Source organism: Amblyomma americanum, chromosome 4 (genome assembly GCF_052857255.1).
Source record: "Amblyomma americanum isolate KBUSLIRL-KWMA chromosome 4, ASM5285725v1, whole genome shotgun sequence".
Classification (NCBI taxonomy): Eukaryota; Metazoa; Arthropoda; class Arachnida; order Ixodida; family Ixodidae; genus Amblyomma; species Amblyomma americanum.
This window is the reverse complement of record NC_135500.1, coordinates 208,972,311-208,985,768: the sequence shown is the minus strand read 5'-3', so window position 1 is coordinate 208,985,768 and position 13,458 is coordinate 208,972,311. Positions and strand designations below refer to the sequence as shown.

The 13,458-nt window shown below is 46.8% G+C and overlaps 1 protein-coding gene across 2 annotated transcripts; it reads left to right on the top strand.

Moving 5' to 3' along the window:
* The first annotated feature begins 274 nt into the window (after nt 1–274).
* LOC144127546 (alpha-tocopherol transfer protein-like) lies at nt 275–12,196 on the top strand. 2 transcript variants are annotated; one of them, XM_077660539.1, is made up of 6 exons: nt 275–1,705; nt 4,832–5,038; nt 5,999–6,247; nt 7,523–7,716; nt 10,695–10,805; nt 11,691–12,196. In XM_077660539.1, exons 2-6 carry the CDS (start codon nt 4,900–4,902, stop codon nt 11,880–11,882), a joined length of 885 nt encoding a protein of 294 aa, XP_077516665.1. In that variant the 5' UTR covers nt 275–1,705; nt 4,832–4,899; the 3' UTR covers nt 11,883–12,196. The 2 variants fall into 2 exon arrangements, with proteins under 2 accessions (XP_077516665.1, XP_077516666.1); XM_077660540.1 differs by lacking the exon at nt 275–1,705 and having other exon boundaries at nt 4,634–5,038.
* Nucleotides 12,197–13,458: the final 1,262 nt, after the last annotated feature.

The following is a 13,458-nucleotide window of genomic DNA, read 5'->3' as shown; positions in this document are numbered from 1 at the left end:
AGTGCGCGGAGCGTTTTCCAAACGATGATTTCATCATCGCCGGTCGCCGTCTGCGGCCCCGACAGTGTTTTGCTAAAGGTCGGAACTGAGCGCTAGGATACACTGAAAGAAGGTCCTGGAAGTAAAGGGCACATTTCGCCCGCGATTCGCTACCCTTGAGCGTGCAGGCCTCTAATTTAATGCTCTACCTCGCTTATTTGAAAGAGGGAATAATCAATTTACTCATCTGCCGTCACCCAGGTTGCGCGGCGATGCGAAATCTAGACTAAATTCAATCGTTTTCATCCGAGGCCCTGTACGTTGACCATGAAGGAAAGCAGTAATGAATCCCGAGAAGCGCAGTTGTGTAAGGCCGCATAATAACCAGTGGCGCAGCGCACGCTTCGCTGCGACTCTGCGTTAGCCAGTCTCCGGGATTCACGTGCAATCACTTACACCAGCGCCAAGGTGTATAGGCGGTCACACTCTGCACGCACCTCATATAACCTCGGCTCGATCACCTTCCTTCGAGTTTGCGGCGTTTTACAAAAATGGAAATAAACAACCCTGAACGGTTCCAGCTGACGACATCTGCGATGTCCCCCAAAAAGCAGATTATTGTTTTGGTTTCTCCATCTCTTTTTTTTTATTTGCCTCAAAAGGGCCACGCACAGTCAGTCTGTGCGAAGAATCAGTCATGCATGCTCTCTCTTGCACGGAATTACTCGCAGGTTATGTGTTTTTGGTTAGTACGCCTGCGGTAGGAAATGGCAAAGTAGCATGCAAATTACGCCCGCGGAGATGAACGCCCGAATTAACGTTTCGCATCGTCTGTTGGCCGGTCACTAATACATACATGTCCTTGGATTGTATGTGCAACGTTTTGGTAGTACGTAGACACTTGTTATTAAAACCTGCGTTACTGGCTAGATCAGTCACATAATGAGTTAAAGAGCGCGTTACGCACATGAGTGCTGTTATATCGAAGCCTGGGCCGGATGGTACTAGTTGGCAATATTTGAGAGAGTAACGCGAAAAAGCGAAATGACATATACAGTGCTAATTCATAAGGTACTCCTAACTATCGCCCACCGGCTTAGGTTTCTATTTTACTGAAGGAATTTGTTAGTTCAAAAGCCATTTTTTTTCGTGTTAAGTATGGCAATGCTTGACCCTTCGGTCTCCTCTTCCGTAATTCGTCCTTGAGCGCTAATGTTTTAAATATGCCCATCTGAGTGCGCTTAGTGTATGGTGCAAAAAAAACATAAAAAGGACGCCGTTCTTTCCGTGTCCAAAGAGCGCGAAGCGACTTCCGACAAGGATGTTGGTCGCATATCATAGCGTATTTTTGCGTAGTTGTTCGCAATTCTGGAGAGGATGCTGATGCCTCGGCTCGGGTCGCGCATATCGATATGGAAGAAGGAGGAAGATATCGCAAGGTCGCGATGGTAGAGCGCGCTCACTTAATTCTCCATACGTAGAGTGCATCAATGCCTCGCGCTTACATTCATGACAATCGGGGCTTAAGTCCTTGGAGAGTGGTAGGAAGAAGACGTGACACCGGAACTCGTCCAGTGCATCAGGTGACCGCAGGAGCTGAGGGTATCGACATCGTGAACTGCGCTTTCGTCGGTGGTCGTGAAGTTGGAATACCAGCGACATTTCGATTGAACTGCACCGTGGAGACGCGACCTGGAGCTCGGTATTCGCTGCTGGAATATTGACGGTATGCCCAATTTTTTTTTACTTTCACCACCAAAAAAAAAAACAACGTTATTGTCCCTAGTTGCAACCAAGTAATTTCAAACTAACTTCGACAAAGGAGCCCATCTGTGTGCGCCGTCTTTTTTCCCCCTTTAGCCATGCACACAATAAGAGGCAACAAGTTTTACGAATCAGTCGCTCCAGGGAAACGATAAAACTTCGCGATAAGACTTTTCCTTGTTATCTGCGCCGCCGATAATGAACGTAGTTTTATATATTACCAGTTTTTCCCGGCTAGTCTTGCTTTTTTCACGAATCTTTTAATTTTACTACCACTAATACGTCAGGGATGGTACGGTCTAGAGGCCAGATCGGGGCTTTAGTGTGTTAGCAGAGCCTAACATGACTACGCAGCACCCAGTCAGGCAATGATCATAAAAAGACCGCAGACAACGCGTAGACGGAGTGATTCACTCGCGGTAGAGCCATGGCGGCTCAATGTGGCTCATTTAGGGGATAGCGGGTACGAGACGATAGCAAGGCATCAGCAGGACGTGCGAATTTACATTGAAATCCTTAACAGTGCGTCCCCACTTCGGTCAACAACATATCTGCTGAATTTATTCTGTATTGAAACGATGCATTGAAAATCTACTGCATTGTAGACATGATGCAGCAGCAATTTCTGTCGTGGATGATGGCGATTTTCTAGAGACAGCATCTCAGAGTGTTGAAGTTAAATGAGGTACCTACGTGAATGAAGGCGAGCATACTGCACTTACAGCCAACTTCATGACTCTTAAATTGACTAATCAAGAACTGCGGATACATTTTTGGCGTCAATTATCTCTGCACGTCACGTACCGCATTCTTGGGTTGTGGCATATATACTGTGGTACGCGTGACTGCGCGCAACTCCCAGCTCGAGGGAGCGATTTTCATTCACGTCCTCAGCGATTTGTCCTTCACCACACCCTCAATACGCGGGTGCCGGAATGTCGCCGTTCCATGAAGTCCCGGAGTAACCATTTGTGTAGAAAATTTGGAGGGCGCTCAACCTTCTCCTTTAAGAGTGGAACGCGACAGCGCGTTCCAGCACTGCCAGGGAGTCCACGGAACGCCATCGCCCGTTCGGTGCGACGCCTTGCCCGTTAGACAAATCGCTCTGCTACGTACCGTGAAACGGACGCGCGGAGCGACAAACCACGTAGAAGCGTTACCAGGCGCCTTGCCGAAACGCGCGGGACTCTAGTTGCACTCGTAGTTCGTCGACACATATTTCTCGACAAACCCGATGCCACGAACGCCAGCATAGCTTCCGCGCCGAACGAACGGGCAGCAAGCCGCAAGCTTCGTGGTGAACGCGCTTTGGATGTGCGCTGCGTTACTCGCCGCTCACCGCGTGATTCCTGCGTGCCCGCACGGCCCCACTGCGCCCCAAAGAGACTAGCAGGAGGCGCTGCCGTCGCGCGCTATCTGCTGAGGCAGTGGCGTGCATTGCGAAGAGGAGGAGGAGGAGTGCCAGGAGGAAGTTTTTTGCTCACGGCCAACGCCGCCGACGCCGACGACACCGGCTTTTCTGCGACTCGAGCTCCTTAACGCTGTCGCGTTAAAAACGGGGACCGGTGGAGGGTTGGAGGGAGCCCTGCGGAGCTGAAGAGGCGCAGTCGGTGGGGAGCAGGCGACGGAAGACTGTCGGGTGGCTGAGTGTGCGATTAGTCCATGTCAGAACACGTGACTCATTGCCCCGTGTCCGCTACCAACGAGCCCGCGCCCGGACGCCGATCACCCCGCTAGAAGCCGTCGTCTCGATCTAGTACGTGGCGGCTGTCTCCCAGACATTTTTTATCGTTTGTAATGCTGTAAACTTGTGCCTCTGTATTCGCCCTGGTGTCGATAAGTGGGGTTTTACGTCTCGAAATGACACACGACGGGTGTTGAGGGACGCGTTAGGGGAGCGCGCGGTACTAGTTAAGCTCACTTGGAATTCTTTAACGTGTGCTGAATTGCACAGTACGCGGGCGTTTTTGTATTTCGCCTCCATCGAAATGCGGCCTCTGTGAACGGGGTTCGATCCCGCTACCTTGGAATCATGAAGCCGAACGCCAAAGCCACTCAGCCACCGCGGTGGGTGTGAATGGGTCCTAATTTGTGTATAACATCATTATTAAGTTTACACGTTATAACATTCCCCTCCTTCTTCCCGCTTTCTCTTTTCTTTTTACTTTTTAATTTTGTAAATACTCTTTGCAGCGTATGTATTCCCTTGTTTTGTTATTGCCTGCACTAAATTAGATGTACTGTTCGTTAACTCGCCTCCCCGATTTTCCTTCACTGTAGCAGACGTTGACACGTGTGCTTCCCGCACGGGCTGAACGGCGTTTAAAAAATATTAACAGAAATAATTGGCGCCAAATTGGACAACACACAGCAAGAAAGAGTGGACAGGCGCAACTTGCAACTTTTCATTCACAGAGTGAGCGAGCGAATATAAGAAGGTGTCATCAAGAAGGTAAGGTGTATCCATCCATGGGCACAAGGGAATGCGTTTCAGGAAGAAACAGCAGCACACGCATATCTGACCTCAATCTTTCTAAAAAAAAAGCTTTCATTCTTATACATGTTGATTGAAGGGGTGCTAATACAATCACGACTCTTTTCACTGATGTCCATGGAAAGCTTCAACCAGTTCACAGGCTATCTTATCCTTACTCCTTTTTAAGATACTGCTGTCCTTCAGCCTCGCCACGCAAATGCTTTTTCTCTTCTTTACCGCAGGCTTTACAGTGTTGAGGTCTAGTCCTTCTTGCTGTGTGTTGTCCGATTTGGCGTCAATTTTTTCTGTTCATATGTATCAACTAGCCGCCCAACATGTTCTACTCAAAAATACGAAATCGTCTATGGCTTTCAGAGCAGCAGAATTTGTGACACTGTATTAAGAATGTTTCTCTATGCTCTAAATCTGGTAATTAGGAATAAAATATTATCAAAAACCACACCGCTGAGGTTTGCCTGCATCCTCTATTCTTACTACATCGGCGTTAAAAGTAGCGTTAGACACATGCAGCAATGTTTACTAGTTTCGTTACTCGAGATGTACTGAAGCATATTGTACGATGTTTTTCTCCACATGCTTGTCTCGTCTAAGGTTCTAGATTTCTTTGGCGCTTAAAATCACCCCCATCCACATTTTCCCGTTGAAAAAGTGCTGGTGCGATGAACCACGAAAAGAGCGAGGCCATACTCGCTCTCCATGACTTGCCAGAAAGATTCAAGAACCTTGCGCTACATGAATTGGAAGAAACAGGCGAAAAAAGGCGACAGGCACTGAAGCAACTACGTCAACTTATTTTAGGTAAGTGTACAAGACCTGCCATTTCCACATTGTAATAGAGCGAGACATTTTGTAAGAGCAAGATTGGCGCTGGGTGGGATGTTTCTGTGCGCCACGGAGGTGGGGAATCGTGCTTGGAACGCTACCCGTATGCGGAAGGCAAGAGCCACAAACATGCGACAGGCCGAGCAAAGGGCGGATGCCCTCGCGACAATGGCCGTGAACGCACAAGCCCGAGACAACACGCTTCTCAAGCCATAAAGCTTGTTGTAGCCCAGCCAAAAAAAAAAAAAAACAGCATTCAGAGCAAATATGCAACAATTGGAAAAGCGCGATGCGCACCAGCACGCGCTCACCATCCGCATTACCACGGGTGCAGTAGTCATTAAAATTTGAGTAACAAACTATCTTCGCCTCGGTACCAACTCCGCGCTTACCACAAAGCCCTAGGAAAAGGCTGCTTGTTCTGTGTCCTTTCTTTAGAGGCATCTATTGAACGGAACCATACCTTCCAATGCCCAGTTTACCTATTTAACACCTGTGCGAGAGTGTTGTCGATAGCGTTTGTGACGTCATGTCTGCGTCAGGCGTAGCCCTCACCTCGTCTGGTTAGCCCGGCTTCGGTGTTGGTTTGCTGTTCTTCAGTTTCTTGCTAGGCTTAGTATTAAAGTAAATGTTGTGCTGATCGCAGGAGGCGCCAAGGCGTTGTCATCAACCCATTATGTTCGAACAGCCCTCGGAGCTTCCGTTTAAAAGAAGCGTGCGTGGTGCTGCAAGTACCGCCTGTGTTATCGCATATCCTTGACTTTATAGAACTCATGCTGGATATGGAGAGCAGCGCTTTGGAGAAGAGGCTTAATGGTCGCTCGGTAGGCTCACCTCTTTAAGGGTGGATGTTTTTGCCTGCTGGCCGGCTAATATTAGCAACTATGCTGAGACGCTGCCTAACCTTTAGTTTCCTCTCGGTTTTGCATTGATCAGACGAGCCCCTTCATTTCCCCTCGGACGAAACCTTCCTGCTGGCTTTTCTACGAGCCCGCAAGTACGATGTCCTGCGCGCATTCAAGAATGTGATGACGTACTGCAAAGCCCGAAGAGATAACCCGGATATGTTTGACGACCTGAGTCTGCACCGTGTTCCTTTTGACACCACCTGCCGAAAGCATCGGCTGCTGACCGTGTCTCGCAAGACAGACCCCGAAGGAAGACCGGCAATAATGCTGAAATTCGGTGAGATAATTGAAATAATGCGCAGAGCGTCTGGCTTATACTTTTCAGCGCAAAATGAAATCGAGTCTTAGAACCTGCCCGAAAATAAACAAAACTGTGCGATAAAAGGAGTGGTTATAAATATACATGCCTCAATATCTGGCAACCGAAGGGGAGTATTGAAACTTGAGGATGGGCTTGTTATTATACACAGCAGTCTGCTAAACGCAGTAGCCTGGCAGATGAGCGGGAAAATTATTCAAAACATGTTTCGTAAGCGACGTGGCATCCTATGTTTAGTTTCATCCTTTGCGAAGAAACTTCTCTCCGAAGCGGCAGTCTACTCACTGCAATTGATTTCACCGACGCCACTAACAAGATGCCGGACGGGTTTTCAAAGCAGGTTGTGGCGTACGCAAACGTACAGTACCTACGAAATGGGGCACCTAGCTAGCCTCATAATCCAAGATTATGTTTACTTCGACATCAAAATTGAAGCAGTATTGCGGATTATTCACAGTCGTGAATTTACTCTAAAAAATAGGAATATAGCCTTCAATATGTATTTGGGAGGGATGTTTATTTCAGGCTAATAAGCTGCTCTCTTTCATAATTCGTGCCACTGTAAGAACTTTCACACCTCTCGATTCACCACAAGACGGGAGGTTGCTGTGTCCCTGCCGTCGCGCATTGTTTCAGTTCCGATGGCGCTGCATATGGATTCGCCACATGTTCGCATTTGTTTATGGAGAGATGTGGCGTCGCTCGCTGATCCCCGCGGAGGGCAGCAGAATTGAGAGCCAAACCCCCGCCCCAAAGTAGCACAAACTATCCCGACCACCTACGCTATGGAGAACAAAAGTGTAAGAAGGTGAGGTATCTGGACGCGTGTTGTGCGCAATCTTAACTACCACGCCAAACTTATGTTCAGGGTACTTATCTAAACAAAATGCAAATGATGACATGGGGTGAGGAGAATCGCACTTTCAACCTCTTGATTTTGAGACCACACATGAGCTGACTCGCCTGTATGCCGTACATCCGTATCAGCTGCTTAGATAAGCAGAGCGCATCCTTCAGATTCAAGTCCGAAGAAACTGTCACAATTTAGCAGTAATAGAGAAAAACACGATCACGACTACTCATCAGCAACGGATGGCACAGGATTAGGGCACGAATGCCCAGTATTCAAGATCTAGAAAAAGAAAGAATGAATATTTCTAAATTATGCCTGCTACATTATTTGCATCCGCAACACGGACTGAAAGCCAACATATTCTCTTTGCATTTTTTCAGGAGCATGGAACACGGACATCTGCTCGCTGAATGACTACTACAGAGTGGGCATATTGCACGCTATGCATGTTGTTCTGAAGGAGGAGTTCCAGGTCAAGGGTACCGTGATCGTGTTGGATATAAAGGGCCTCCGACCCTATCATCTGGCTCACTACACACCTTTTATGGTCAAGAAATTTCTACTACTTGTTCAGGTCAGTAGAGGGACCTCGTGTCTTTCGGCGGCGAGGTTTTTAAGTTTGAGTACTCTGTTTTGTGCGTAACTACAAGCAGAAGTGCTTTTTGACTCCTGCCAGAAAAAGGTCAGCCCATGCTAAATCCTTCTTTGACTGAAGAAGCTTTTGCATTTGTAACTACATCGAGGAAGTAATTTTTTAACAACCCATAACCCATGGAACATCGTTACCATGGAACACCAACTCACCCAGTCTGCTACGCTTCTACCATAACCCCCTCCCCCCCCCCCCCCAAAAAAAAAAAAAAAAACGAAGTGACGACCTAAGCCACTCGAGGCTATATATGCACTGAGCTCTGAGCAAAAAGTAACGTTGTTTGCATTGCCTTTTTTTAGAGTTCGCGTGTGAAAATCTTCACATTCTGTGATACGTATATCTACCCATCACAACTGACGACACAGCAGTGACGCGAGCAACGAAGAAGGTGCTGAAGAGCGAAATCCCGGTTTTCGATGCACGGAAGTGCACAAAAACAACTAGATAAACAGCAAACAAAAATACCGCGTGTTCTAGCATGGCTAAACGCCGAATATCGCGTGGTATCGTAGTTACAGTAGGCATTTAATATCCTTAAGTGCTAAAGGCATTCGACCTAAAGGTCTTCATCCAAATGGCATTTGCCATGAAGGTCTTCATCATAAGGCATTTACCCTAAAGGCCTTTTGGTAAAGACGTGGGTAAAGACCTGCCAGGTGTACACATCTGGCAAGTTGTCCACAACCAGATGGGCAGGTCGACCGCCTGCCACAAAGCGCTAAATAGTGCTAATGCACCAAAATTATGGACACTTCCTCCTCTTCCGTGCAGAAATAACAGGATTGCTACCCCCCGCGTTTCCCTCACCCGACCGCTTTGAAAGACGTAGGTTCGATCGCGGCCACGGCGGTCGAATTTCGATGGAGGCGAAATTCTAGAGGCCCGTGTGCTGCGCGATGTCAGTGCACGTTAAAGAAATCCAGGGTCAAAATTTCCGGAGCCCTTCACTACGGCGTCCCTCATCGCCTGAGTCGCGTTAGGACGTTAAACGCCCGTAAAAAAAATCAAATCAAATCAAATCTTTGAGAACGTTCACTACCACTCCAGAAACTAGAAGCCTCCCCTTGAGCACATGCCATCATGGGCACAGATGATACCTTCGTATCATCGGCCAGCAGTGAACAAGGCAAAGCTCCGTTCTGATTAGTCAGGAGATGGTCATATGCTGTTGAAACGATGACGCACTATTGCGAGTTTTCTTTTAGGACATACAGGCTACTATTATACGACTAAATATAACCTGGACAACGTCCCTGATATGCATTTAAAGCGAGGAACCGTTCCAGTCGGCAGAGATAAAGAAGTAGTAATGCACCGGTGTAACCAGGCCTAACACGCTCACGCATGAAAAGGGGGATGAAAGCAATGAGCGACAAAATATGAAAACTGCCACGTTGTGTTAGAGGTGATCAAAGAAAAAAAAATGCAGCGTGTGTCTGCGCACCCGCCTAAGTACGTAGCTTTGAAACATCGAGATAATGCACTTGTAGCATATTGTGCCGTTGAAAGTAGAAGCCGTAATTCTGCAATCATGGCATTCGTGGAAGTACGAGGGTCGAGGTTACATTCTTTTACCTCGGTACTGACTCGCTGAGGGTCGAAAGTAGGTTATGAGCTCGCTCTTGCCATCTGCATTCGCTCTCAAAAAAATTTGAATCCTCTTCGCGCAACATGGACTATGTTAAATAAGATGGCGTTTTGATGTCCGCGCCATCCGTCCGCTACTTGCCTTCAGTTTCAACCGGTCTCAGCATCGCGACTGCAAGCAACGTTCATACAATGCTGCGGCAGCTGCTGACTCCGGCTTGTACTGTTGGCTAGTTGCGGTTCTGCTACTCGTGTCGTCTCTTAGAACCTCAAGATCCCTAGTCTTGTGTTCCTCATATTTACAGCTGCGCCGACGGAGCACAGCATTGCTTTTGAGTGCGTAATTAGTGCAATCTGTACATTTCAAGCCAGTCTTACTGCGTCGATGAAACATTTCGCAGAGTGTGCTGTCTTTAGGCATCGCCCGTAGAAACTTTTTGTGCGTATAAAGCGCACCGGAACTTTATTTTTATGCTTGTATTACTTCAGATTTTATCGCAGTTAATATATCTTCAAAACGGCGAAGATGTACCCATGTTTTGTTTTCAATACCGCAAAAAAGTGTCAGCAATGCTAAAAACTATTTTTCAGGAGTTACCTTCTTCAGTTGTCTTTTTCTGTTTTTTTTTGAGACCCGTAGGCTGTCTGCCTTTCGTGCAAGAAATTCGCAGCTTGAAAGCAGACCACTGAAATCACATCCTCCACTCTGGGAAGTCAGACTCATGCGCTCCTTCCTTCTCAGAAACAGAGCACGTATAAGCCTGGATGTCAATGGCTGTTGTGTGACTTTCTCGCAAATTACTAATTGGGATGCCGGCAGCGAATAGAGAACCTCGACACTACCATGTTCGTACGGGAACGGGAAATAAAAATGGGAACGCCTAAACAGAATGCAACCACGTATAAAACCCCATGCATGCATGCGAAATTTTCTTATCTGACTTTTTAAGCAGTATTTCTCATGCGTAAGATTAAACTTTTTTTTGGTTGATTCAGAAAGAAAATAAAATTTCGATCTAAAGCTCTAATTGACTGTCGCCGCGGACGCTTCCAAGATTGTTTTTTTTTAATCAGCCTTTCATTATCATTTCACCAACATTAGACAGCCTTTGTGCTTTTGATTATCAGATAATTTCTCTATTTTTCATGTTTCTGCTCTCATAGCTTTTTAGAAATCATGCTCATTTTGTCATTATATCAGTTCGTGTGCCAGAGGAGATTTCGGCGGAAGCTTACTACTTCGTTTCAAGCCCTGGAAATCAAAGATAGCCATGTGACCAGGTACTGACACGCATTTATTCGTTTTACTCTAGGACTGTTGCCCTATGCGGATCAAAAGAGTCTACATTATCAACAACCCCGCCATATTCGACGTCTTGTTCGCCATCGGAAGGCCCTTTATGAAGCATAAACTGGTGAAAAGGGTGAGACCTGATCCTTTCATCGTTTTGTTATCCTGCATGTCGGCTGCTTGTGACAAAAAAAAAAAAATCGCTCCAGGGCGTGACATCCTTGAAAAGTAAAAATGCTTTTTGCTCCACGAAAAAAAAATAGTAGAGAGGATAGAGTAAAAAGCTAATCGTTGAAGTTTGCACCAGGCCCAACGAGCAATTTTTCGCACACTGTAGCAAACGCGTCGTCAGTAAATGAGTTATGATTCATCGCATCTACACTATCCCCGTCTTCTTCGTTTGAGCAAAATGTGTGCCCGCGAGCAAAGTTTTGAACTGCTCCAGTTTGCCCCTTCCTTCTAACTTGCTTATGCGCCCTTCCTCAAAATTCTATGCGATGCCCACATATGGGCTCACTTTATGACTCATATTTCATTTTCAGTCTTACCATTTGGGCTCTTCCGCGTCCGCTTTCTCTTTTGCGGGAGTAGAAAAAGGTATTCATAATTTGCAGATGAATTATTATTTTTTTCTCTAAGTTTACTAATAATTCCTCTCAGCTATCCCTTCATTCACTACAACTAATTTCTGCATTCCACCTGACTGCTATGCTTGGTCTCATACATTCTTATCCGTGAACATATTCTTATTCAGCGGCAATTCGGCACCATTATAGAAACATTTTACTATCTCGTCACCGCGTCAAGATATCGGCTCACATAAGTGTCCGAATTTAAATTTGTATCTTTTATTAACCCTGATTACGATGACTGCATGCCACAGTGTGGTTAGTGCTGTGTTATACAGCTGTAAGGTTTCAACGTAGCAGGGAATGAATTTGGATAAGTTGCAAAGAAATAAAGCGATATCCAACCATTCACTAAAAGGAGCAACGATATTTTCGCGCGCCTTTTTCAGGTTCGCCTGTTGGGCTACGATGTCAACAAGCTGCACAACCTTGTGCCGGACGACCTGATTCCTGAGGAATACGGCGGCACGCACGAGAGCTTCGACTACGGCTACGTGGAGAGAGAGCTGAAGTCGAGAGACGAATTATTCCAGCGGTGGAACTCGTACAGTTACCTCAAAGCGACGAAGAATGCCGGCTAACCCCAAGTGGGGCGCGCCTTACACTCTACGCGTCCCATCTAATAGCTACGTAAGCACTCTATGAGGCCGCTGTCGGCTGGAAGTGGGCTGCATTGACAGCGTAGTGTCTGTTCTTACTACAGCATTACCGCCGGTATACATAAAGTTACCAGTGAGTGCCGGCCGTAATGTTTACGGCTTCAAATGAGAGAGGCGCCACCCCACTTCAAGGTTCCACCCGCCGAGCGGGACAGAAGGCTACAGCGTTTGGAAGCTGGGCGCGAGCTTACAGGTTACATCCCAGCTCCGGCGACAGCATATTGAAGGCGAAATGAAAAAAAGCCCCTGTACTTGACGAGCCACCTACTCTGTACTTTTCTGCTGTCCTGTCCTGGATCGTCTACTGATCAACCTCATAAAAAAACTGGACTGCGTAATCCAGTATCTGTTATGTAACCTTCAAATAAACCGTGCTATTGTAAACCTGCCAACTTACTGGTCCTTTCTGTCGTTGAAACTCGGAAGTGACAGTACTTTTCCGGATACCTTACAGCCAAAATATAGAAACACATCACAATAACTTTAAATTTAGAGGTGAAACTTATAACCTGTGGCCTTTCCTTTAGCATTTGTATCTGGTAAAAGTTGTCCATCATTGCCTCTTCAAAGAGTTTCAACACATGATCATTTGCAACTTTGCTATTCCACAAGCTTTGTCATTCGAATGTATCGGACCAAACACGAAAAAACCGCTAATTTTCCTCAAGTGCGCTTTACAGCGCATCTTATCTCTGTCTTATAGTGTACATCCTGTGACAGGAATCCCCATCCGGGCACTGTTTTGCTGTAGAGAGGTGACTACCATTTTAATGGTAAGAAATAAGGTTCACTGCTGAGCGAAATGGCTCAGTGCTCGAGTACAGCCTTTTCACAAATGCGCATAACGCATGCTAAATTGAAAGAAAAGTGCATGCATCTTTAATTGCAGCCTTCTAGAGATGTGAGCATCGATGCTTGAAATGCCACTTTAATGCGATTCCTTGGTAGGTTGTAAGGAAGGCAGTGCACTGTCAGTTCAAAAAGCCACACAACTTCTCCGGTTGGTGTGAGCCAGGGTAAAGAAGTGTTCTGCACTCAACTAAGCGCGGCGAACTCTAACTGCCGGCACTCTCGAGCCTCGAAAGGCCGGGGTTCTACAGTCTCGTCGCAGCCTTCGCGCTTGCGCGACATTTTCGGTATTCTCAAATCACTGCCACATTTTCGTGACACAGTGGCGCGTTGTCGCATTACCACCTGCGTGGAAGCGACGTACCTTCGGCGTTTGTCCTGCGAGTTGCTGCAGTGCGCTTAGCCTTCGAGTCTATTTTCTTGTGGGAGTCGTGGGAAAATTCAGGCGCACTTTAAAAGCAAGCACGCACGCAACTCACATTTTTTTTTCAACGGCCACGTCTGCGCAAAACCTGTTGTTGATGACTTTGTGACCGTAGAGAATGAGAGTGAGAGAAAAGTGAGGAGAGGGAAATGGGTAAGGGGGAGAGCGAGAGAAACTAACGCTCGCTTCGGAGCCCCGGAACGACAGGACTGCTAAAGGAAAGAA

Excerpts from the sequence above, each read along its gene's own strand:
- LOC144127546 (XM_077660539.1), top strand. The coding sequence starts at position 4,900 with ATGAACCACGAAAAGAGCGAGGCCATACTCGCTCTCCATGACTTGCCA. Across the intron at positions 5,039-5,998 it reads ACTACGTCAACTTATTTTAG|ACGAGCCCCTTCATTTCCCC; the intron begins GTAAGTGTACAA and ends TGCATTGATCAG. Across the intron at positions 10,806-11,690 it reads AGCATAAACTGGTGAAAAGG|GTTCGCCTGTTGGGCTACGA; the intron begins GTGAGACCTGAT and ends CGCCTTTTTCAG.